General features: G+C 40.5%; 1 protein-coding gene across 6 annotated transcripts in view; it reads right to left on the bottom strand.

The window, feature by feature from the left end:
• Window positions 1-7: 7 nt before the first annotated feature.
• HDHD2 (haloacid dehalogenase like hydrolase domain containing 2) overlaps window positions 8-27,023 on the bottom strand; it is a 36,625-nt gene continuing 9,609 nt past the window's right edge. For all 6 annotated transcript variants that reach the window (XM_047828225.1, XM_047828224.1, XM_047828227.1 and 3 more), the window contains exons 3-7: window positions 23,607-23,815; window positions 19,734-19,818; window positions 6,943-7,159; window positions 4,635-4,698; window positions 8-831 (exon numbers count right to left, since the gene is read on the bottom strand). In XM_047828225.1, the coding sequence (XP_047684181.1) occupies window positions 728-831; window positions 4,635-4,698; window positions 6,943-7,159; window positions 19,734-19,818; window positions 23,607-23,815 (679 nt within the window). In that variant the 3' untranslated portion in view covers window positions 8-727. The remainder of the gene's footprint in view (window positions 832-4,634; window positions 4,699-6,942; window positions 7,160-19,733; window positions 19,819-23,606; window positions 23,816-27,023) is intronic.

Here is a 27,023-nt window from a genome sequence, read left to right on the forward strand (position 1 = left end):
ACATCTGTAAAATACTGATAGTTTTAATTTTACATAAAATTTCCAAAACAACTGTTACACAGTATAATAGGTATCTGCAATGAATAGGTTATTAATGGAAATATTATTTTAAATTAAAATCAGGTTCTAAATTTAAATTAGTCATCTCTGGCTAATGAAGAGAAAAAGAAGTCACCCGTGCTGGGAATAATACAGGAGATAATCTAGTTTTCAACATCCGTTAAAGCAAATTCACTTGATCACTTGGGCTAAAGGACAATTTATTTAGCTTCTTCTGACTTGTACTCCACTTGGCACTTCTGATGGATTTCACAGCTGAGCCCAATGTTAAAACTATAGCCCGACACACTTTTTGACACATTATTTTATAATTTAAAAAATGCCATTCACTTTTATTCACAATCTGAACACTCCCCCCTCCCAATGTGCCAGTGAGGAGACAGCAGAGAACACAACTCCCTGCAGGAGAGTCCCCCTCCCAGCCCTGCCTAGCCTGATGAATATTTTAAAAGGAATGACATAAAATCTCAGCTTTCCCTTTCTCTGGGTCTCATCTTCTTTTACAAAATAAAACAAAAGGGATAAGCAAGGCTCAGTGGCTGGCTGCAATTCAATACCTTTCTTTCTAATTAATGCACAATAGAGGAGGGTTGGTCCATGTCTATCTATGCGGGCGTGGAGTTGGGGAGGGATTCATTCCAGAGTTGCTTCTGATTCACATAAAGGATCACAGTAGATGCTGCAGGATGTGGTCCACAGCATGAGGGAAGCTCTCACAAGTTAAGTAAGGAGGTGGATTAATTTTTTCTTCATCTGCTGCTCGATATTTCCCTGAAATGAAAGTAAAGCCAGTGAGCAAAGGCTACTGTTAGGAGGCCATGTTAATCACATCCCATGAGCATCTGGGCGGCCACGGACCACCCTGGCAAGTACTAGAGAATCAGGCTCCACATCTCCCAAAGCATCTCCTACTGAAACGTCAGACGCAATGAGGCGATTCAAAGAAATATCACATCCAACATTTTCCCAGGACTCTGGTCTTTCACAATGGACACTCAAAGGGCCTGGGTCACCTGGCGGCTAAGGTTTCCTTCAGATCTCCACAGCTGGTAAAATCATTTTCTTCCCCACTAGCCCTAAAGAAAGGAATGATGGGGGGAATCAATGCTTTTCACTGGAAGCCAGGACACCACAGAGCAGCTCCTGTCAGCTCCTGAGGATAACTGGAAATGGCCTGTGCTCCTGCCACACAGGGACCCTGTGAGCCTGACAAATGAATGCCCAGGGGTGGGGATGGAAAGTGACAGATATGCACAGGCCTGGGCCAGGCCGGATGGTCTGCCCAGCAGGGCACCGCGGGGCAGGTACACTGCCTGTGTCTCCCCGTCCCTCCGGCTCTGGAATGCAGGACACACAACTGAACAGCCTTACACGGAGAGGAACCTTCCACACAGTGGTCACAGAGCTTTTACAAATGTCAACCAGATGATGCACGGTCCCTCTTTAAACACCCTTAATGGGTCCCAAATGCCCTTCAGGAAGAACCCAAATCCCTACTGCTGCCCACCAGGCCCTTTGTCATATGGCCCCGGCATCCCTCTGACCTTAGCATGTGCTGCTTTCACAAGACTGCAGTCCTAGACTGGACCTGGCTCTCTGAGGACCTTCACACCTGCCATCCCCTCTGCTTGGAGCACTCTTCTCACCTGGCTGTCTCCCTGATGCTTCAGGTCAAACTCCATATTCCCATCCCAGTTAGACCTCCTCCTTGTTGTTCTCTCTCGGCACCCTGTTCCTTGCCTCCACAATATTTACAAGTTGAATTATACATTTATCTGTTTAATGTCTGTATCACTCCTAAAGACGGAGTTCTCTGACAGTAGGGGCCATGTGCGTTACATTCCCCAGTGAGTTCATTCCCAGCACTGAGCACAGCAACCAGCACGTGGTGAACATGCCACATTTTTTTTTTCCTTAAAAATGAGAAGGAAGGAAGGAAATGCAGAACACTGCTTCAGCTGAGGCCCTGGAGACAAGGCCAAGTGTCCTGTAGCCACACAGGCTGCCTTGTTGCCTCCACACGTCCCCCTTCTCTTTGTTGTCTCATCCCTTTTTCTGTGATCTCTGCCATTCATCCTTCGGCACCTTCTGGGCAATTTTCCATAAATCCAGCTTCCCTAACAACAGACCCACCGTTTTCTACAATTCCTGCCATTTTCTACAACTACCTCTTCAAGAGGCTTTGCCCAGCAAACACAAAGCCGAAAGATCCCTTGTTCCGCACCTCTGCACAGTGAAGACGCTTCCTGCCTTGTCTTACTGTGAATTCTTACAGAACAGAGCCAGCATCAAATGTACAGAGGTAATGAAGATCTCCCTCACTCACCTTAGTGTCCTCAAGGCACCTGTTCACAGCATGGGCCACACAGAAAATTCTGCTGCTAGTTTTTTCTCAAGCTTAAGTTCCATGAAGTATAAACTCTTGCCATGTTTCTACTGGGTCTCATCCATGAGTCAATGACTGACTACTGCTCATACCACCTACTTCCTGGACCCAGAGGCTAAGGGCAAATATGTGAAAGTCAAGTTTCTCAACCATGGAGATAAGGGCTCGCAGAATGCTTCTGTCTGGCCCTGCAAGTGGGGTGTCTACAAAGTACAAATGGACACGGTGGCTTACACAGGTGTGAGAGTTCCAGCACCTCAAGTTGTATCTGGCATACAACACGTGCTCAATAATGTGGGCCGAGGGCGTGAAGCTGGCCATGTCACTCAAGACTGCCGCATTCACTGTGGCACTCGGTGCTCTCCTGGGTGGATAAATGATGAATGGAGGGAGAATACAGGAAGCCGTTTTGATGATGTTAGATAAAGACTGGCCCTGTCCTTTCTAGGTGATTGTTTTACATGCTAAACAAATCAATTTTGTGCAGGACCAGCCACAGACCTTTACTAACAAACCGCTGGGCAAACGTATCCTGAGCGTCTACCGTGTGCTACTCACTGAGAAACAAAACTGCTCAAGACTATCCACAAGAAGCCCTTCTAATCGAAGAGGTTAAAATCTTTAGGATAATTTTCAACACCGGGAGGTCTACTGGTTGTTCACATGCATGGAGTTCAAGTTTATCAAGGCAGCCAGCTGTTTTGTCTGCTTTTACAACAGTGGGCTCACCTGGGATTTTTCCTGGCCAGAGATGAACAGCGCAGACGGGCCCGTTTCCCTGCACTGGACATAGCTGCTTTACTGGTTATACATTTTCAATCTGATTATGTTAGGCTGCTGGCTTCTCTAAGACTAACTGGGTGCCTCTGTGATAGGCTGATCACAACCAACTGGCAGTCAGAAAAGAAGGGACAAGCTGCAGAGGCCAGCCAGGGGAAGGGGAAGCAGGGCCTACGAGACACTGGTGTGGGACGGTTTTGACACTTCGTGTAAATCCTTAATTACGTGACCTAAAGAAAGAAAATGTTCACGGGACTAATACACAAGAGCAAAAATAGTTACCTGAAGATTTCCTCAGTGACCAGAAAATAAAACAGCGAATGGCAGGAATTTGGAAATTAAGATGTAGGGAGGGATCACGAGAGTGAGGACTCTTCTGGACTTGACCTTGATACCTCCTCTGTTCTGCTTACATCAAAGGGCAGTAATGTTCCCGGGACGGTGCTGATCATTTTGACTGAGAGATGTGAATTATGGAGTGACCGGTGTCACCCTCTGCCAGGCTCCAAGCCTCCCTCCGGAGCCCTGGCACAGCCTGTGCTCTTTGTTCACGCGGGCCCTGCCAAATGCTTCTTGTTCCATGGGAGCTGCAGCTAGGTTTTCTTGCTTCTATTTTTAAATTTAAAATAGCTTTTCTGTAGCCACATTTCCTTGAATAAATGTCAGTCAGGAGGAAATGTACTTTTTCTAAAAAATTTCTGAGTTGCAGCTCTTTTGTTAAATATGACACCCGGCAGATGCACCTGCATGGCTGGTCAGGGCAGGCTGAGGCCAGGACCCAGGACACCGAGCGGGACCACTGTAGTCATAATTCTGTGTCAGCCGAGTCCTCTAAGGTCTGCTTTTCCTTAAATTTACTTTGAGGGACCACTAACAGTATTTCTAATTTGGGTACAGGAAAAATAGTTCCTAAGATGGTAAGTGAAAGATAAAAACTTTTTGTGTAATTTTTTAAAAATGCAAACATTAACACAAAGTATCAGATCCCTCGGCTCACCTGTTCCTCAGGAAACCAACTTTATCATCTTCTAGCTGACACCGATAAAAAAAAAATTAAAAAAAGATATTTTCATAGAACATCACCATCAGTGGTCTCTGGTCCGTTCCAATGTGGTGATTTGTATATCCAGAAAATCACATAAATGCTAACTGTCAACCAGCACGATAGTTACCTCTAGGTAAGTTGCAAAATGACCTCTCAACCCTCTCTGATCTTCTTAATTTTGTGCAGCATGGGCCCTCCCACACTGTCTTTTTCCCCTGAGACCCAGAGTCCATTTTATTTTTGCTTTGTGACAGAAAGACAATTACAGTGCCCCGTGGGCTTTGTCATTTCTGCAAAGACTGTTCTTTAAGCAAGTGTATTTTACCATCTGTTTTAGAGAAGGCTTATGTAGTGGATACATACCAGTTTGTACTAAGATACCCAGCATGCCGACATTCTGAGCCCCACCAACGTCATCCCTGCAATCCTAGAAAAGCATAAAGAAAGCATTTAGTTCACTGTCTTCAGTGAGCTCGACAACAAAACCCTACCAATTGGCTGATGGATTAGGCTGGGATGGCCAACCGTGAGCATTTTTTTCCTTAAAATATAAGAGAGGAAAAGGGGGACATCCACATGGAACCAAGGGAAGTGTTACAGAGGTGGAAAATGTACACCAGAATACAGCAGTAATTCTAGTGACCAAACACAAACAGCACATCTATAGTTCATATTTTCTTTTCTTTTTTAAGTTTATCTTTTTTGAGAGTGAGCAAGCATAAGCGGGAAAGGGGGAGAGAGAGAGGCAGAGAGAGAATCCCAAGCAAGCTCCGCACTGTCAGCCCAAAGCCTGACGTGGGGCTCGATCCCATGAGCTGTGAGATGATGACCTGACCTAAAATCAAGAGTCAGATGTTTAACCACCTGAGCCACACAGGCACCCCACACAGTTCATGTTTTCCACATGGACATCTGTCTCCTCTTAAAACAGATCATAGGAGAAAGCATTCTATCCATTTGGCAGCCTTGAAGGTAAATGATCCACCTGCAGATAGTGAACGGACTAGGTTCAGAAGTCGGCTTTTCTGCTGCCCAAGTAGCACACTATCCTTACTTTCCAGCTGGCCCTCCCTCACAGGTGGATTCAAGCCAAACCAGAATACTGAGATTCTCGGTTATCTCCACCCTTGGGGCTAACAGATCAGTTAGAAAAGGGAGCTTTCTTTGCAATTCTTACCCAAGGTAGAGAGGAATATGCTTGGTTGACTGAGGATAAACGTCAGGAAATAAAAATCCAAGGGCTGGAAGATATATCAAGAAAATCAATCTTGCCATCTCATGTCTTTATGGGACTTTTTACAGACAGGATTCATTCAAGACCATGCCTGAAGAAAAGTTTTTTTCTCAAAAATCATTAATATTCAACAACAGACCTTGGAAACGAGTTCTAGAATGTCAAAATCTCTACTCAAGGTCTAATTTAAAACCTTCTGTTGCATCTAAACTTGCCATAGTGAAGCGGCAGAGAGAGGGGAGAGGAAGAGAAAGATGAAGGGAGGTGGGGAAAGTGGACAAGGAAAGGGAGGGAAACCCACCGCCTCTCAGGTAACAACCTGCACGCCGCTGAACAACGGCCATCACATGCCCTTGCCATCTCCCATCCTGTCCCAATACCGGAAACTCCTGGGATAAAGAATTCTGACATCGCCACGTCTTCAGACACACATGTGCCTAGGAAAGTCGGCTACTGCTTTGCCAAGGGGGAAAGATGGGGCTGAAAAGATGGTTTCTCAAAGCTACGTCGAGTTTAACGACCACCCTATTCAGGTTCAGGTGAGTGAACAGGGAAGTGGAAGAGGAAATGAGGCCCACGATACACCTGCACCATCACAAGTCAAGAAAGCAAGGGATCTATGGTTTATTTTGGAGGGAGTCCAGAGCCTGCAGTTTACCTCCAGCTGGGCCACTAATTAGCTGTGGGAATTTAAGCTTGAAGCTTCCCCTCTGGGTTTCAGCGTTCCAGTCTATCAAATGAGGGGATTTGGAACAGACAACCTCGATGGTCCCTTCTAGCCCCTAAAGCGTTTATTTAAAATTGAAATCTAATCCTTGCCACTGACTTGCCACAAGCCAATGTGCTTTCTGGCTCTTTCCTCCTCATAGCACACATAGAAAATAATGTTTTCCCAGGACACTGGGCAAAACTGACAAGGTGCTCTCTGGCCGGAGGTCACTGGCTAAAGCCCTCGATCATCCAGGGTCAGCTCTACCACTCAGAGGGCTGAGGTAATCAATATCTGTAGCTATTTGTGGCACACTGATTGGGAAGTTCGTCCATAAAGCATATACTAGGGAAAACAAATCAATAATGGTAGAATTCTTTAGGTATACGTTGTTCTCTGCGTAAGTAATATTCAAAAAAACTGAAATTTGTGTAGAGGTTTTCTTCAAAAAGACATACAAAGCATTTAATTGACTTGCATTAAATGGTCTTTTGGATCGCACACATCTCACCACACTGTGAACAATGTCAGAAATAATCAAAATTTCAATTCTTTAGAAGAGCATCACTATGCATCTACGGACAAGCCTGTTTATAGGTAGGTACCACTTACTACCAGCTGGTATCAGCAGTAACAGAGTCTGTGTGGCTTTCAAAGCAGTGCTTTGGAGTTGGGTCTTCCCAGCATGATGGGTGAGCTCAGGGCATTTCCGGGCCTTTGCTACTTACATCTCCTATCATCACGGCCTCCTCAGGTTCACAGCCAGTGCCCCGCAATGCTTCCAAAAAGAACGTTTTCTCTGGTTTTCCCACTACTGTGGCTTTGGTGTCTGTGGCATACTCTAAAGCCGTCACGAACGGTCCAGGCCCCAGGGCCAGGCCATCTTTCCTCTTGTAATACCTGGCCTTGTGGATTGCGATCAGAGGTGCCCCGTCCAGGAGTAACCTGGGGAGACAGAGAAAATGGAAATTGGCTAAAAGCAAGGCTTTTATGACTGGAAAAGAATGTCAGACTCACAAAGTGGTTTTATTCACACTCACAGAAACAAATAGTTTCTTATTAACTTTTAATGACTTGCTGTCTTCTAATGAATTCGCTGAGAACTGCTGGGAATTACACTCAGATACGCACAAGAAAGGTGATAGATTATTAAATTTGGGATTGCTTCAACCTTTTACCTTTAGTGGTTTCAGACACTTTACCCAAATCACCAGGGAGAGAATGAAGAGAAGTAAAGCTAAATAAGACACTCGAGGGAAGAAGCTTAACTTAATGAGACAAGTTGTTTCAACCTTCCCTAACGGTAAGCGGGAGGCTCTTGAGCCTTTTACAATCTGACACAACTGTTGCCGCGCTGACACATTCTGGAAGTATCTGGATTCCTCTTGACTCCAGAATGTAAGTTTCCTTCTAATTCAGAAATTTAGAAGAGCACGTTACAAGGACTTTCTGCTTCTACCTTTACCTCTTCGTTGTACCTCTGACTGCTTGGACATTACTTTGCAAATGAGGCCATCTTCCCTGAAACACACACCAAGTGCCGAGTCCCTTCCTTTGTCCTGATTTAGGACAAATGCTCTCAGGCCAACGAAAAGGGCAGAAAGAGTTTTCCCAGTCTTTTGAGAACCAAACTCTACATAGAGCTAAGGAGCCTCATTAGTGACTCAGGCAAAACATAATCCAAGAAACTGCACCAGCTTCTTCGTACTTCCCTCCCAACCCCCTTCCCCAGACACCGGTCACCGATCCCGACAGCGCAGCCTGCAGTCAGGGACACAGCAGAGACTGTCACGCACACAGTCTCATCTAATGGGATGCGGGGCAAGATCTATTTCTTCAACTGCTTTTAACCAATGTAATAAATGATCTCACTGGCTTAATTTACTTTAAGCCATCTCCTTAGTTAAAATATTTAGTATGTCCATCGAGGAGGAATTCATCACGTCTTACCCTTCACAATTATGAGTAATTAAGCGCTCAACTATGAAACTGCTAAATTATTCTTGTCAGTGGGCACAGAAATGCCTTCCTGTGGGAGATGCAGAATTCAGACATTTATGATTAAATATTTTATTAAGTAAAACCAATACTGGACTATTACAGGGCTTTACTGTTAGTTACTATGAATTGTTCACAGCATAGGATAGATCCTCCAAATGTATTCGCTAAGTATTAATACAAATTTACTTCTTAAAGCTGATCTCGAAATCCAATGGTTAGGAAACCTGATAAAGCCACTATGTTGGCCTTAAAGAAACACTGCTGATAGTGAGATAATAATGGGTAATTTATCTATCCCCTCCTCTTGTCATCCCACCCCCAATCCCATTTATTTGCTACTCTACCACGGAACTGGAATTCTTTATGCAACAGACCTCAAAATTGCTTTCCACTGATATAGCTAAACTAAAAACTCATTTGATTTAGCTTTGTTAATATTTTATTATATATTAACTGGGGATAAGACTTATCAGCTTGATTGATGTGTGTACTTAATTCCCAGACAGTACTTTAGTGCCTTCCCTGGAAGGGCTGAAACTGTGGGTTCGTCCACATCTCTCTAAATGGGAACTGGTTCTTCACCAGGCTGGAGAAGACAGGCATCTCGCAAGGAAGTGGTGCCTGCTTTTAGTGTCCTTCTCTGCACAACATGAGCTTTACTGAATCTCCGAAGAGCTCAGGTATATTCAGGATGGCCTGACAGGTAAATGTTTTCTAGGACACAGATAAAAAGATATTTACAGTTAAACATTAAAAAAAAATCAAAAATAGACACCCCAATACTTGTACAATTTCTAGACAGGGGAACAAAGGGTTGGTTGCTTTTGTAACCACCAGGAATGCACCAGCAATAAATCTGAGAATTTTCTGTCTATATCTAACTGTAAAATTATCGAGGTTCAAGAAACAAGGGAAAAAAGGCACAAGGAAGGCCGGATTTAAAAATCTCTGGCTGGGTCAGAGTGGCTAAAATGAACAACTCAGGAGATATAGATGCTGGAGAGGATGTGGAGAAACGGGAACCCTCTTGCACTGTTGGTGGGAATGCAAACTGGTGTAGCCACTCTGGAAGACAGTGTGGAGGTTCCTCAAAAAATTAAAAATAGATCTACGCTGTAACCCAGCAATAGCACTGCTGGGAATTTACCCAAGGGATACAGGAGTGGTGATGCACAGGGGCACTTGTACCCCAATGTTTATAGCAGCACAATAGCCAAATTATGGAAAGAGCCTAAACGTCCATCAACTGATGAACGGATAGAGAAATTGTGGTTTATATATACAATGGAATACTACTTGGCAATGAGAAAGAATGAAATCTGGCCATTTGTAGCAACATGGATGGAACTGGAGGGTATTATGCTAAGTGAAATGAGTCAGGCAGAGAAAGGCAGATACCATATGTTTTCACTCATATGTGGATCCTGAGAAACTTAACAGAAATCCACGGGGGAGGAGAAAGGGAGAAAAAAAGTTACAGAGAGGGAAGGAGGCAAACCATAAGAGACTCTTAAATACTGAGAACAAACTGAGGGTTGATGGGGGGTGGGGGAGAGGGGAAAGTGGGTGATGGGCATTGAGGAGGGCACCTGTTGGGATGAGCACTGGGTGTTGTATGGAAACCAATTTGACAATAAATTATATTTAATATAAAAAAATAAAAATCTCTGGCTGTTGGGACACCTGGATGGCTCAGTCAGTTAAGTGTCCAACTTTGGCTCAGGTCATGATCTCACGGTTCATGGGTTCAAGCCCCGCGTCGGGCTCTGTCCTGACAGCTCAGAGCCTGGAGCCCGCTTCAGATTCTGTGTCTCCTTCTCCCTCTCTGCCCCTCCCCTGCTCATGTTCTGTCTCTGCATCTCTCTCTCTGAAATAAATAAACATTAAAAAAAAAAAACTCTGGCTGTAGGGGCGCCTGAGTGGCTCAGTCGGTTAAGCATCCTACTCTTGATTTCAGCTCAGGTCATGGTCTTGAGGTTCATGCGTTCGAGCCCCACACCGGGCTCTGCACTATAGTGCGGAGTCTGCTTGGGATTCATTTTCTCCCTCTCTCTCTCCTCACCCCCTGCCACTCCCCCACCTACATGTGCTCTCTCACACCCTCTCTTTCTCTCTCTCAAAATAAATAAACTTAAAGAAAAAAAAAAGGAAAGATAGGATCATATCCCTTCCACATGCAGAATCCCTCAACAACTCTCCCTTCAAACAGTATAAAACCCAAAGTCCTCACTACAGCCTAAGTCCCTGCCTTGTCTGACCCCCCGTCTACATCTCCAGTCTTAAGTCACCTTCCCTATCCATGGTTGTGTACCAGACACAATCATCTTTTCTCACTTAAAAGAAAATGTCACTCTGTTGTGTTTCAACCCAAATACCCAGTGTTCCCTCCTCCTGAAACAGTTCCCCATACTTTCACAAAGCTATCTTCTGCTCACTCTTCAGGTCTCAGCTTCAACGTCCACACAACAAGGAAGCATTTCCAACCTCCATATGTAAAGTGGACTTCCTCCTTGCCTCCAATCTCTTCCCTCATCACCCTTTGTCCCCTGTATCACTTCCTGTATAAACTATAGTTTATAGTCCTTACTCAACTGTGACTAGTCTGTCTTCCTCACTAGAATATAATTTCCACCATGCCCATCAGTTTTACTCATCATGGTATCTCTTACTTCCCAGACGCAAACAAAAAAAAGCCCCGGCACCTCTCACTAAATGGCTACTGAATAAATTCATGGATGAAGCCCTGTACGTCTGAGTGTCTTGATTTAATATGCGGAATAATGCCCACCATCTTGGGGAACAGAGATGATATATGCAAACCTTTTCAGAGTATCTGTCTGACAGTAATGGCAATTATTTTTCTTCATAAATACAGGAAGTGTGGTATCTATGCTATTTACAATAGGTAACAGCAAATCACGTCATGTTTGTGGGCCTCAGTTTCTTCTCAAATGAAGAGGCTGAAGTAGATCGGCGGCTTTTCAATCTTGGCACTACTGACCTCTTGGACTGGAAAATGCTGTTGTCAGGCTGTCAGATACCCTGTAGGACATTTAGTGGCATCCCTGGCCTCTGCCTACTAGGTACCAGCAGCACTGCTCATCCCCAGTTGTGACAACCAAAAATGTCTCCAAACATTGCCAAATGTCCTCTGGGAAGCAAAAATGTCTCTGGTTGAGAACCACTGGATTAGACGATCACCAAAGTACTGACACTCCCGACTGACCCGAGAAACACAAACTACCAAAAGCTCAAATTAAAACAATAGTAAATCGTGAGATGTATCAAAGGAAAAGCTCATTAACAATTAACAGAAACCTTCAGAATATCTCCAATGTCATAATGCCACAGTCACTGTCTCATTAATAGCAGGTTACCTATCATCACCACTTCTGTTTAGTACCGCAGTTGGGGTCCCAGATGGAATAAAGCAAAAAAAAAAAAAAAAAAAAAAGAAATAAAAACATAAAAATTGGTAGGGGAGAAGGAATACTCTCATTATCTGCAGGTGCCACAATTGACTATGTAGAAAATCCAATCCAAAAGACTCTCCAAATAACTTATTTTCTTAGTAAGTAAATATAAGATCAGTAAATGCAAGGTTAACATACAAAAAGTCAATTATACCTCTGTATATTAGCAACACCACTTGAAAATGAAATTTAATAAAATGCCATTTATAACACCCTCAAAAAACAAGAAATAAAAGGATTAATTTGACAAAACATCTAAGGCCCATACTGTAAACACACCGCTGAAAAAGCACAAAAATAAAACCTAAGTGGAGATACATTCCATTGTCATAGACTGTAAGAGACATCATCGTTCAGATATCATTGTAAATTCTACCCCAATTCATAGATTAAATAGAATCCAATCACACTCCCAGTAGGCTTTTTTTGTGTGTGGAAACTGATGAGCTAATTCCAAACTTTATATGGAAATTCAAAAGATGTAGAATGGCCAAGACAATTTTAAAAAAGGTTAAAGTTGGAGAATGAACACTACTGGATATTAAGACTTATTAGAAAGCCAGAGTATTGAGACAGTATGGAACAACACAAGCGTAGATAGAGAATCTAGAAACAGAGCCGTACATCTATAGTCACTGAATTTATGTCAAAAGCACCAAAAGCACCACTGCAATTCTAGAATAGAAAGAATGGGTCTTTGCAATAAATGTTGCTGAAACAACTGGATATCCGTATGGAGAAAAGTGAACTTTTACCTCACATAATTCACAAAAATTAATTAAAATAGACCCCAGATGTATTCATTAAAGGTAGAATAACAAAGCTGGTAGAAAAAAACTCAGGAAAATACCTTCATGACTGTGGGGTAGGCAAAGATTTCTTAAGCAGAATAGAAGAAAATATGGACAAATTGGACTCCATCAAAATTAAGAACTTCATGTCCTCATATGATTAGAATTCTGATACTACTAACGGAGGCAACCCACGACAGGGATAAGATAGCTGCAGTACATATGTCCAACCAAAGACCTGTATAAAGAGCTCCTACAAATCAGTAAGAAAAATACAATCCAGTCAGAAAAGGCCAAAGATCTGAACGGCACATCACAAAAGCTATCCAATGGCCAATAAGTATGTGAAAACAACATTACTCATATGGGAAATACAAACTGAAACTCAGTAAGATACCACCAGCCACACCAAACAGAACAGCTACAATTACATAGACTAGCAAGACACTGATGAGAATGGGGAGCAAGGAGAACTCCTGTTGACAGCTAGTGGGAACATATGACCTGGTACAATCACTGTGGAAAGCTGTTCGGCAATATTTACTAAATCTAAACAAGTGCTTATCCTATTACCCAGCAATTTCCTTCCTAGATAACAGACCCGAGAGAAATGAGCACATATGCCGCCCAAAAGACATGTAGAAGAATGTGCGTAGCAGCTTTATTCATAACAGCCAAAACTGGAAACAATCTACATGCCATTAATGGTAAAATAAATAAACAAATTGTGGCATATCCATACAATGGACTACTGTACAACATAACAACAATAAAAGAAAAAGAAGAAAACAAAACTAAGTACTGTTATATGCAACAACCTGGGTAATCTCACAAACACACAAACATGCTACAATTAGATGATTTCATTCACATGAGGATCAAGAACTGGTAATACTGACAGAAATCATGGTGGTTACCTTACGGAAGAGGTAGTGTTGACTGGGCTAGGGAGCCTTCTAGGGCGCTCTAAATGTTCTGCTCTTGATCAGAGTGGAGGTTACACAGTTTTGTCTATGTGTAAAATTTTATTGAGGGGCACCTGGGTGGCTCAGTCGGTTGAGCATCCGACTTTGGCTCAGGTCATGATCCCGTGGTCTGTGAGTTCGAGCCCCACGTCGGGGTCTGTGCTGACAGCTCGGAGCCTGGAGCCTGCTTCGGGTTCTGTATCCCCCTCTCTCTCTGCCCCTCCCCCACTCATCCTCTGTCTCTCTCTGTCTCAGAAATAAATAAACATTAAGAAAAAATTTTTTTAATTTTATTGAGTTGTATACTGACAATCTGTACACCTTACTGTGCCTGTTATACATCCAATTTAAAAAAATCAGTAATATATTCATGTGATTTACTCACCTGAAGCTTTTATTTGGAGCAGCAAGAGCTGCCCTGACCATAAAAGAATCTCTCCAATTGATTAAAAAAGAAGAGTAGTTAGTGACTCATATTCAACTCAGTTCTGTATTCTGATTTTCAAACTGGCATATAAAGTCCTCTTGCATATATATATATATATATATATATATATATATATATATATATAATGGAATGCTTTACATAACTCATGTTCATAAGTCTTAAACAATTTCTCACCTCCAAAGTGTTTTATTTTTATAATCTGGACTTCAATTTAAAAAACTGCATCATAGAGGCGCCTGGGTGGCTCAGTCGGTTAAGCGTCCAACTTCGGATCAGGTCACAATCTCACTGTCCGTGAGTTCGAGCCCCGCGTCGGGCTCTGTGCTGACTGCTCAGAGCCTGGAGCCTGTTTCAGATTCTGTGTCTCCCTCTCTCTCTGACCCTCCCCCCTTCATGCTCTGTCTCTCTCTGTCTCAAAAATAAATAAACGTTAAAAAAAAAAATTTAAAAAAAACTGCATCATAATCGGCCTTTTCAAAACAGAAAAAGCCCACAGAAATATTCCTACTTTACGCCCTGCTGCCACATCGTTTTGGAACTGCTCTTATCCAGGACTCCAAACACCTAGAAAAAAATTCAGGAGTTACTGTCCAAATGCATTAATATCTGAGGCCAGTATTGTTCATTTTTTTCTTCCCTTTCTCTTCTTCTCTTTCTAAGGAACTGAATATACCGGAGTAAATGTCTTATTTCCTTTCTTAAGGAGATGGGGTGAAGAAAGCAATTCAATATTTAACAAAAACCATTCACGGTAATAAGAATCTCCTCCTCCAAACCAAAAAAACCTAATTTCGGGGTGCCTGGATGGCGCAGTCGGTTAAGCGTCCGACTTCAGCCAGGTCACGATCTCGCGGTCCGTGAGTTCGAGCCCCGCGTCAGGCTCTGGGCTGATGGCTCGGAGCCTGGAGCCTGTTTCCGATTCTGTGTCTCCCTCTCTCTCTGCCCCTCCCCCGTTCATGCTCTGTCTCTCTCTGTCCCAAAAATAAATAAACGTTGAAAAAAAAAATTAAAAAAAAAAAAACCTAATTTCTACACCCCTTTAAGACTTTTTGGGGACTCATGTACCTTGCAACAATTATAGGAAAGAAGTCATTAACAAAGTCCTGAAACATTATCATTAAGCAGCCTGCATCTCTGCATTTACCTGTGAAAGTTGTGATGTCACTTATCTCCAGTGATAAGGACATCTTAATAAGCTCCTCTAGAAGCTCCAGGGCAGCTGCGCTTAATTTAGGGGGAAAAAAAAAAAAAAACTTTAATTTTTCCTAGGTTAAGCTATTCTCTGCAATTTTTTTCCCCAAATTCCTTTGACCCAGCAACGATACTTCTGAACACAATCTTAAGGAATGAACACGAATACTGCTTAGAAAACATGTTCTCATTTTTTCAAAACTAACTTTAAAATCCTGGAAATAACTAATGGGAAGCAGATGGCTACACAATTTATTGCACTTTTTAAACTGGGATATGCTGTGGGACTCAAACACATTTTGGAAGACTACTTAAGAATATAGAAAAACAGGGTGCCTGGGTGGCTCACTTGGTTAAGCATCTGACTCTTGCTTTCAGCTCAGGTTATGATTTCATGGTTCATGAGTTTGAGCCCTCCCCCAGGCTCTGCACTGAGAACATGGAGCCTGCTTGGGATTCTCTCTCTCTCAAAATAAATAAATAAACATCAAAAAAAAAAAAAGAATACAGAAAAACTTGTACAATATGTCGTGGGGTTATTATTTTTTTTAATGTTTATTTATTTTTGAGTGAGAGAGAGAGACAGTGTGTGTGAGCAGGGGAGAGGCAGAGAGAGAGGGGAGGACAGAGGATCCGAAACAGGCTCTGAGCTGACAGCAGCAAGCCCGATGTGGGGCTCAAACTCAAGAACCCTGAGATCATGACTGGAGCCAAAGTTGGACGCTCAAAAGACTGAGCCACTCAGGAGCTTTTAAAAAGCAAGTTACCACACAGTGTCATACATTCTTATTTTTATCTAAATATTTATGTGCGTGGAAACAAACGGGCTATGTGCTAGCATGTTAACTGGGGTTCTCTTTAGGTGGCAAGATTACAGGTAATTTTATTTATTCTTTTTTCTTTTTTGAACATTTAAACTTTTCTACAATGAAGACATATTACTTTTGTGCTGATTTTTTTTTTTTTTTTTTTTTTTTTTTTTTTTAGTTTTGTCACTAACTTCAAGTTAGGTTATTAAGTGAGCTGCTTGCCCAGCAGCCTTTCTCCTCATAGAGATCATCAAATTTAATTATAATTGGTCCATTACTAAAATGCTCAAGTTTTGGGTTTCTAACTCAGATCAGAAGATGCAAAAAAACCTTGCTACAAGCTCATACTATGGCTGGGAAAATGAAGGAACTAGAGCTTTGGATGTTTGTGTTGATGACTCATACAATACTACCAGAAGATGAAGAAAATTGATGAATATGTACCATATAAAACACGCAAAACACTACTACATACTGTCTACGGATACCTGTGTATGTGGTATAAGTATAAAGAAATGTATGACAACCATAAACACAAAATTCATAACCTTGGTTACTTTTGGGTCTTGGGCAATAAAATTGGGGAGGGATATGCAGAGGATATCAAATGTGTTGACAGTTTGCATTTCTTAAACTGGTTGACAGGCATATGAGTGCTCATTATATTATACTTTGTATCTTTTAGTAGGAGACAAAACGGGGAAAGCCACCAACGGCTCTTAGGATTTGAATGTCTTACAGAATCCAAACCCAAATCGTATCTACTCCTTATAGGTGGTTCCTACCCTTCCCCAAAATCAATTCTTTAAATTCAGTGTTCTCAATTTCATTCAGACATTTAGCACACGTTTGTAGACAGACTGTACCGTGCATTTGTGGGGGGCGGGGAAGTACCCATTCAAAACACAGTAAATAAGAGGCAGTGTAATGTGGAAGGTTGATGTATCTGCCTGAGGGCAATATGCCCCTGAAGCTGTTATTCAAGGCAGCTATGCAATGGGGTTTAAAATCCAATGCTTATTCTCATTATCAACCTGAATAGTAATTTAGCTAATCGGTGGTTCATTTGAGATGTCTATATTTGCCACACACAATCCAAACAGCTGTAGTCATTGGTTGGGAGGCATAGTCTCGGTGGAGACATCAATATGCAAAGAAGGGCAAGACCTAAAATCCTTCTGTTAATTCTCCACCCAGCTGTTAAGTGCATTTGTGAAATTAGAGTTGACCTATAAGTGCACTGTAATGCTTTAAAACGTAGTGTTTAAAAAAATCAATATGGTTAGGGAAGTGTACTAATTAGACAGCATCCGAGCAATTACAAAGTCAGTATTATGTCAACGTACATTTTTATTACCCTGAGTCTAGTATTCATCTAAGACAGAGACCTCCCAACTTCCTATTAAATATGTCCTTCCCAAATTACCAGCTAAAATCGATCAATACCTTCTCCTTGAATTCTGTGGTTAAAGAAATGGGTAAAGGGTAGTGGGATAAGTTCAGAAGTAAGAATTCATAGCAAGTTCTCTATTTTAAATGAAAACTGATTGTGGCACAGTTGTAAATTTTACTTAAGGAGCACGTCAGATAACCACCCGCCCCTTTCCCCAAGAAGCGAAAGGAGGATAACTGAAGTAGGCGAAGCAAAAGAAAGTTTAGTACTATATACCCCAAAGTACATCTTCAAGCAACATGGCATAGCAATGGTTCTCCAGCAAATATAGTAAATGGATACTGAGCAGCTATAAAAAGTGGGTTCATTCCTTTTAGACAAAGGCTTGACCATCACAGTGACTAAGAAAGTCGCAAATAAAAGTGCATAAGTAGCCATAGGTTCCATTAACTGAGGTTCTAAAATTAATGCTCATACAGGGGAAAAAGGTGGATGTTCCCAAAGTGCTAGTTTTGGCCATAAAGACTGTCCATGAGAACATCCATTTCCAAGAGCAACAGCAAAAAATGTGCCCAGATGTGTGAACCCTGTAGTGAATTTTAAAGTTTCCTAAAAACATTCTGATTCTTAGACATCTACATCAAGAAATGAATTCTACATCAAGTATACATTATAATGATTCTTGCAGATCTCTGTACTAGAAAGAAAATGATGTTTTTATGGCATTCTTTGTAATTAAATACCAAAAATTTACCAAGCTATTCAAAGTTTTTTAACAAGTTCAGTGTAACCTGATGCAATATTTACAACTACTTAGCTCGTCATAAATTCAAAGGCAAATTACACTGTTTAATGGTTGGACAAGAAATAAAAGACAAGATGAAAAATGAAAAATCTATGAAAAATGAAAAATTCAAGGAAAAAGATCGATCTCACTCTAGAGCAGATTTGCGGGTAAATTCTGATACAATTTATCTTAGGAAGTATGAGAACCAGTATGCCGTCTTCTTTTTGAAGCAGCAGTGAAAAGTTCACGTAAAAAAATGGACACACAAGTGAAGGTTTGTAACATTTTCCGTGTTGTTATTTCCCCCCATTTCTACCAACAGTCTTTGGAACACCCCCACTTAGATACCCCAAAGGCCCAATAGCCCCAACCTAAACTTACCACCTCCTGAACCCTAACTGGGAGTGTTCTGTCACATGTGCTCACATTAGAAATCTGGACATTTTCCTTGACTCACTGGTCTTCCTCACCCCCTTAACCCAACCGTCCATCAAGTCATGTCAACACTACCTAAATCTGCTTCTTCATTCCTATTGCCACCATCCCAGTTCAGACTACCATTATCACTTATCAAATAATCTCTGAAAGTGTGGCCAAATGTGTCAACTTTTCTTGATAGCCTAGATTGTCACTGGAGGAAGAATCACATGTACTGTTTTTGGAGCGTTAGCCTGGATGATATCTTCCTCAGAGAATAGCATCGTCAATGGAGAATCACAGAAATGGTAATAAAACATAAAACTGAAACTATGCCCCACGAGGTTAAAACGAGCAGAAAGTTTAAATCTTGTTTTTCAGAGAACTGTTGCCCCTTAATCAGCTATTTTGTCTTTTCAGATCCCACTAACAAATCCACTAGCTGTCTCTGCAGAAGCTTGGACTCAAGGTCATCTGATATGGTTGCAGTCTATGAACAAGCAAAGCCCTGCACTCCTTACGTAAGATAATGAGCCCAAGACCCCATTCAGTTTATACCAGCTCTCAGAGCATGCCCATAGCCCCTTCTTCTCTTTGCCCTAAGATGACCTCCTGATGTCAGGGGCTGAATTTTGCCTTATTCTGGGGTTAAATCTCCACCCCAAAGTGAACCTGGGATATGTCACATATATGTTTGCTCAGTGATCACGCTCCATCTTTCCTCATGAATACTCATGTAAGTTTCCCTGCCCTTTTCATCAATATTTATGTAATCTCAACCCCTATGATTACAAAACACTTGTTCTCTACCTCTCTGGGGAGGCAGATTTGAGATTTGTCCTCTGGTCTCCTCCTCCGGCTGCCTCTCGAATAAGCTTTCCTTGCTGCAAACCTGTATCTCAGTGATTGGCTTTGCTTCCCATCGAGCAGGTGGACTTGGGTTCCATTACAAAATTGCTAGCTTCAGAGTTGCAATTTTATTATGAATTTCTGCCCGAGGATATTGATTCTACAAACCAGAAAAACCCCAAAGATCATCACCACTTTTTAACATATTGATTATTTTTAAAAAACTAAGCAAATAGTAAGCAATGTGATTTAATGTTGATCTTGAAGGTATCTATCGTCATGTACAATTTGGGTGGCCAGAAAGTAAAATATATCTATAACCTGACATGACAGAGAATAAGGAAGGGAAGAGAGTAGTATATGATCAGATGAAAAATAAATAGCTGAAGACTTACCGGAATGCTTGATTCAGAATTTGATAATGGAAATGTTCTGGTGCCAGTCCTATGACCACAGCGTTAGGATCGCTTGTTTGTATTCCTGGGAAAGGAAAAATATGTAATTGTTGACAAATGCAATTAACAGTAATGATACATTTTATAATAAAATAGCTTTAGTCAATCAAATACAAATTTTTACTGTAGCCATAATCTGAAATTTAAGAGATTATCCTGCCCAATGTACTTTGGAAATATAAATAATACTTAAAGAAAAGGGTCTTCTAGTGTTTTTGCATATTCCTTTTGCATGGTGTTACAGCTACTCAGTAACTAGAAGATCTCCACAGAAACTTGTAACTTCATGTTCTTGAACAAGTGACAATTTCTAACTTTAAAAAGCTTTGCTGATTACAATCAACAAGAACAGTCATGAGTTCTCTATGAGCTATCAGATCAATAGCAACTGATGAGGAACTGAAAGTCTAAGAGGCAAGGGAAATTAGACTTTCTAATTGACACAGTTGAGGCAAACACATTCGTGATAAATATGGAAGGTAGATTCATTCTATAGTTTCCTACTGAAATGCCTAATTTAGTTTTAGTTCCACAAATATGAATTTATAATTAAAGCATGTTTAAGGCCTTGGTATCTGATAACAGAACTTCAGATATGAGAACCAAACGAGTACATTCACCATCGCAATTAGTAAAAGACTGATTAAAGGTTCTGTGGATTATCCACATACCAATTCCTATTCGCCTTTCTCATTCCCTGTCTTGAACCATGTGCATCATCGAGTCCACCAAAATGTGAGGGGAAGAAATAGAAAGAGCAGATACCCAAGGTTTCCAATTTCCTCCTTACTGGTAGCCCCGAATGTAGAGTAATTCAGAAATGGTAGTACACCATCCTCTGAGCATTGTTTGTCACTGCTTCTAGACCTTTGCAGTGGAAAAGCAAATAACGTGTATTTTTTAAGAGAACAAGGGAGTTGTTAATGATATTTTAAATTCAAAATTAGTAATACATAGCTTATTTGTTGTTATATTTGTATCTCTTTTCACTTACACATAAAATTTTGGGTACTACCAATATTAGCATGATTACTACTTTGCTTTAAACATAACAGTATCAAAAAAAATAACAAAATAAAAAATAAAAAAATAAAAAAAAATAAACATAACAGTATCTGGGCGCCTGAGTGGCTCAGTCAGTTAAGCATCCGACTTTTGATTTCAGTTCAGGTCACGATCTCATGGTTCGTAAGTTCAAGCCCCTCAATGGGCTCTGCAGGACAGCACAGAGCCTTTCTGGGATTCTCTCTCCCCCTCCCTCTCTGCCCCCACGCATGCTCTTTCTCTCTCAAAATAAATAAATATTAAAAAAAATAATAATAACAGGGGTGTCTGGGTGGTGCAGTTAGTTAAGCGTCCAACTCTTGGTTTCAGCTCAGTCATGATCTCATGGTTTCGGAATTTGAGCCCCATACTGAGTTCTAAGCTGACCGCATGGAGCCTGCTTGGGATTCTCGCTCCGTCTCTCTCTGCCCCTTCCCCACTCTCTCTCTCTTTCTCAAAAATAAATAAAAATTTAAAAAAAAATAATCGTAGGGGCACCTGGGTGGCTTCAGTAGGTTAAGCATCCGACTTTGGCTCAGGTCATGATCTCACGGTTCATGAGTTCGAGCCCACGTCAGGCTCTGTGCTGACAGGTCAGAGCCTGGAGCCTGCTTCAGATTCTCTCCTGCTCTCTCTGCCCCTCCCCCAATCATACTAGGTCTTTCTGATTCTCTCAAAAATAAACAAACATTAAAAACAAAATAATACTAGCCAACATTACTAATAACACTAAGGCTACTAAATGCAGTTTACAATTTCTTTGCACTTCTTTTATCCTTAGAATTTATCCCACTATGAACAAAGAGTAAAAATATTGTATTTTAAAGTCACTTGAAGTGCTTCTTTTCTCTAAGTGGGTATGAACTTGATTGCAGAGTTAAGTTTATTTGTTTCTATTTGATTTTAGTTTTCAGGGACTGGCTTCTTTTTGAACTGTCTTTTAAATATACAAAATATATATACAGTTCCAAAGGGAAAGCTATATAACAAGATACTTGTAGAGCAGTCTTGTCTCTTAATCCCTTTCTCCCTCCCTCCCCCTTTAGGTAACCAGTTTTCCATTTCCTATTTATCCTTCTTTAGCTTCCTTTCACAAATATGAAATATATATACATATATACATATGTATACATATATACACACATATATACATATATTTGTTTCATATATACATATGTATGTGTGTGTGTATACATATATATCCATTTCCCTCTCATTTTCTTACACAGAAAATACATCAGATTTTCTATACCTTACTTTTTTCACTTAATATATCCTATGAAGGCCACTCCTTATCAGGAGATAGAATTTGCCCTTATTTTTTAGGCATTCCATTTTTTGTGGACATATCATAAATTTAACCAATGAGCCCCTTCTAATAACATTTGGGTTGTTTCCAATCTTTTGTTATTTTAAATAAGGCCAAAATGAACAACTTTGATTGTAGGTCATTGTGTATTTTTGTAACTATCTCTTAGGGGCAGATTCCTACAAAGGGCAGTTCTGCCTCAGATGTGATTTTGCTAGCTATTGCCAAATTCCTCTCCATAGAAGGTATACCATTTTATATTCCTGCCAGCATTCAGGTCCTTTTAATAAATGTATTTTTAAAAAATGTTTACTTACGTATTTTGAGAGACTTCAAAATACATAAGTATTTAAGAGACAGAGAATCCCAAGAAGGCTCTACACTGTCAGCACAGAGCCCAATGCAGGGCTCTAACTCATGAACCGTGAAATCACAACCTCAGCCGAAATCAAGAGTTGAACACTTCACTTGAGCCACCCAGGCACCCCAATAAATGTATTTTCTATTTAATTCAGCCAAAGTTGGCTTCTGTTTCTTATAAATAATAACTGTTTGATACACTGGTCTATCTCCTGATGGGACAAGTTTTGAGATTTAGCCTAACTATATATGCATGCTGAATTTCCCTAATCATTATCTGCAAAGCCATCATATGGTTTTATAATGAGGTATTTATATACCCATTTTTCTATACTGTGTCATTTCACTCTGAGTATCATTTATAAAAAGAAGGAATGTGATAAAGCTTCATAAAACCAGGATATTTTCCCAGAGTCTGTTAAGTTTTCCAACGAAAAAAGTTTAATCTTCTAAAAACTTCACTATACAGAATGAGATCAATTTTTTTCACAATATTATTAAGATTTATTCATCAGTCTCAAAAACCATGCCCATCATAAATATAAATTCCCCATAATCAATCATTTTTAAGTGGAATCAGATTAGTTCTATTAACACAAATTGAAATAAAATGTAAGATTCCAATATCTATCTTTAAGTAAGTAGATCTTGAGTTTATCTCATTTAATCAAATTAATAGGGTGGTTCCTGAATTGAGGATTATAATATGCAAAATGATTTTGACCTGTGGTTTTTCAAACTGTGGGCCATGATCCATTTAGCAGATTGTGAAACTAATCTGGAGGGTTCTAAGCAGCATCAAATTCAAACAAACAAGTAAACCAAACAGAAAACAAAGGACACCTTATAGAGTAAGCATTGTTTAACATACATAAACACAAACATAGATGTACTGGGTTACTACATATTGTATTATTGTGGAGTGTGTCAAAACAGGTTTGAGAAACATGAATTTAGATTCAAACTTTTGACCATTTCAATAATAATAATAATAAAAGGAAGTCTGGGGAAAAACAAACACTTGTAAAAGTCCAGTTTTAAGACTGATTTATAAGCAAATATGAAGAACCAATTTCTGTATCTTTCCAAATTTCCTGTACCTTTGAAATCAGGTAGTGCCCGGTCATCTATTAGCAGCATGGGTCGAACCTGTTTCTGCTCTACTAAATTTCTGGCTGCAGTCAGAGAAGTGAATATTTCATCTTCAGAGATATCAAACTCCAGTTTTTTCAACCTTTCCAATAGGTCTTGCTTGCTCTCTTTGGTTGTATTGGTCACAAACCTAACCATTACAGAAGTACCACGTAACCTGGGAAAGCAAAATTCAGATGTCAATAGGCAGCTTTTATATTCTAGCCCCATACAACCTAATTTGGTAGCACTTGCCAAAGGTCAGAAAATGAACGGTAAGTCACCAAGTAAATGTTTTTATGGCAGATAAGCTTTTCTGTAATCTACCTAGATTTTTTTTTTTTTTGAGAGAGAGAGAGAGAGAATGAGATGGGTGGAGGGGGGTGGATGGAATGGGGGGTAGAGAGAGAGAGAGAGAGAGAGAGAGAGAGAGAGAGAGACGGGGAGGAAGAGAGGAAGAGACAGAGAGAGAGAGAGAGAGAGAGACAGAGAGAGAGAGAGAGAAGAGAGAGAGAGAATCTTAAGCAAGCTCCATGCTCAGCACAGGGCTCAATCTCACAACACTAGAATCATGACCTGAGCCAAAATCCAGAGTTTGACATTCAACCAACTGAGCCCCTCAGGCGCCCCTCTCCCCAGAGACGTCCTATGGACCGCTTAATCTCCAAAGGCTGCAAAGTCAAATTGTAAAAGCTATGTTTACCTTTTTGAGGGCCTTCAATAACTAAGTTTTACCACAGGGTTTTAGTAAAGAAGTGAAAAAAAAACAAAGCTCTGTAACTACTATACTCTCAGATTATGAGAGATAAAGTTATTGTAGAGATTGTGTACCAGTGCAAATTTCTCTCAAAGACGGGACAATAGGGGCCAGCAGAAGTTCGATGACTGCTCTGCTTTGCACAGCTGGGTGCCAGCAGAGCTCAGATGAGACAGAACTCTGATCCATGTTCTGGTACAGCTTCTGATCTACACTAAGAGAACAGGGAATACCTCAGAATGTTTTTTCCTCCTTCCTAGTCAATTAGAGACTGGAAGACCCCCATGTGTTACTAAGTTAAGAAACAGAAACTATCTAGAATGCTCAAAGACATATTCCAGTTTTACACACTGAAATGTGTTTTCCCCTTGAACTGTCTACATACAGGATTGTTTTGATTCCATGATCTGCTTTTGGAACCTAAACTGGCAATCAGGTACCAGAAAGAGAATTCATGAAAGCTTTCTTTAAAAATAAAAATTATTTTCTTGGTCCTACGGTATTCTATTTTATTTTTTAAAGTTTACTTATTTATTTTGAGAGAGAGAGAGAGAAAGAGAGAACCCCAAGCAGGCTCTGCATTGTTAGCACAGAGCTTGACACAGGGCTTGAACTCATGACTGTGAGATCATGACCTGAGCAGAAATCAAGAGTCAGACCCTTAACTGACTGAGCCACCCAGGTGCTGCAGCTCTACAATATTTTAATCTAAAAATAATTTTAATTTAGCAAAATTTTAAAATTTTATATTAATACCCTGTTGCTTTTTATTTTATGCCTATCTTGAGTGGACATAAAATGTAATAGCACTAACCACAATTAAAAAAAATTTTTTAATGTTTATTTTTGAGAGAGATAGAGCACGAGCAGGGGAGGGGCAGAGAGAGAAGGAGACACAGAATCTGAAGCAGGCTCCAGGCTCTGAGCTGTCAGCACAGAGCCCGACGTGGGGCTCGAACTCACAGACCACAAGATCATGACCTGAGCTGAAGTTGGATGCTCAGCCAACCAAGCCACCCAGGCGCCCCAGTACTAACAATTTAAAAGAAGCAAGCATATAAGTCAGAAAAAATCTTAAGTATTCACCCAAAGAACATTAAATAAATCTGCATGATTAAACGGTTCACTGTAATCATGATTAACTGTATAATATCTGTGTGATAGCTCTTCTGAAAAACATATTAAACTTATCTCTCAAAAGAAACTGATTACTTCAACATAACTATTATTAACATAATTAAAAATGAACAAGTTCAAGTTGTGAAATTACATCACTTTTAACGAGGATTTTTAAAAACTTGTCTTTTTACTAGTCCCTCAACTTCCCTTAGTCTGTCTGTTTCCATAGAAACCAAAACCAGGGGTGCCTAGGTGGTTCAGTCAGTTGAGTGTCTGACTTTTGATTTCGGCTCAGGTCATGATCCCAGGGTCATGGGATCAAACATGAAGCCTGCTTGGGATTCTCTCTCTCCCTCTACCTCTCTCCCCAGCTCACCTTCTCTTTCTCTCTAAAATTGAAAGAAAGAAAGAAAGAAAGAAAGAAAGAAAGAAAGAAAGAAAGAAAGAAAGAAAAGAAAAGGAGAGAGAGGAAGGTAGGGAGGGAGGGAGGAAGGAAGAAACCAAAACCAGAAGTGACACAGTACAGTGATTTCTTTGGGATGGAAACCCCCCAGTGCCAGTAAGAGAACAACTTGTAGGCTCCTGTCCCCCCAGACTGGCAGGCTTACAGTTTATGAGCTACTTAGAGATGTCACTCATTGTTCACCAGAAAGAAAAAGATTTTGCTTTCAATCCAGAGTAGAAAGCTCATCATTATGGCAGTAAAAGCTCTTGGCTTTGATCACGTTGCCCATGTATAATGAACATCATGACTTTAACTAAACTAATAGACTCCAACTGAACCCTAACAGATTATACCAGGCTCTTCATGTCTGGTGTTTCCCCAGATGGAAAATAAGCTCCTTGAGAATACAAAATCCATGTCAATCTTTTGCTCTAATACCTGGCACTGTGACACTAGTCACTAGATTTTTTGAATAACAGCACATTCTTGAATATTTTAAGGTTGGAAATTGTAAGCACCACATGCTAAGTACTGCTGATTTTTGAAAACTTCCCTAAATTATTTTAAAAGGAAGGTACTTAGCATTATTAGCTCTGTCATATGGCGGAATATTTTTTTTCAGAACTCAGAAGCAAACATTCACATTCAGTTCACTCTAACAAGCTTTTACCATAGTCTCAACTTATATCTAGACTTGTGTTAAATACCGTGGTTGATACATCAGAAATAGAAGATAGTCTCTAACCTTTGAAAGCATTAAATTAGTTGATGGAAATAAATATAAAACTTCAAGTCTTGGGGCACTGGGTAGCTCAGTCGGTTAAGTGTCCGACTTCAGCTCAGGTCATGATCTCATGGTCCGTGGGTTTGAGCCCCGTGTTGGGCTCTGTGCTGACAGCTCAGAGCCTGGAGCCTGCTTCGGATTCTGTGTCTCCCTTTCTCTCTGCCCCCTCCCGCTCATGCTCTGTCTCTCTCTCTCTCTCTCTCTCTCAAAAATAAGTAAATGGTAAAAAAAAATAATAATAAAATTAAAAAAAAAAACTTCAAGTCTCTTAACTAAATGTT

Source organism: Prionailurus viverrinus, chromosome D3, assembly GCF_022837055.1.
Source record: "Prionailurus viverrinus isolate Anna chromosome D3, UM_Priviv_1.0, whole genome shotgun sequence".
Classification (NCBI taxonomy): Eukaryota; Metazoa; Chordata; class Mammalia; order Carnivora; family Felidae; genus Prionailurus; species Prionailurus viverrinus.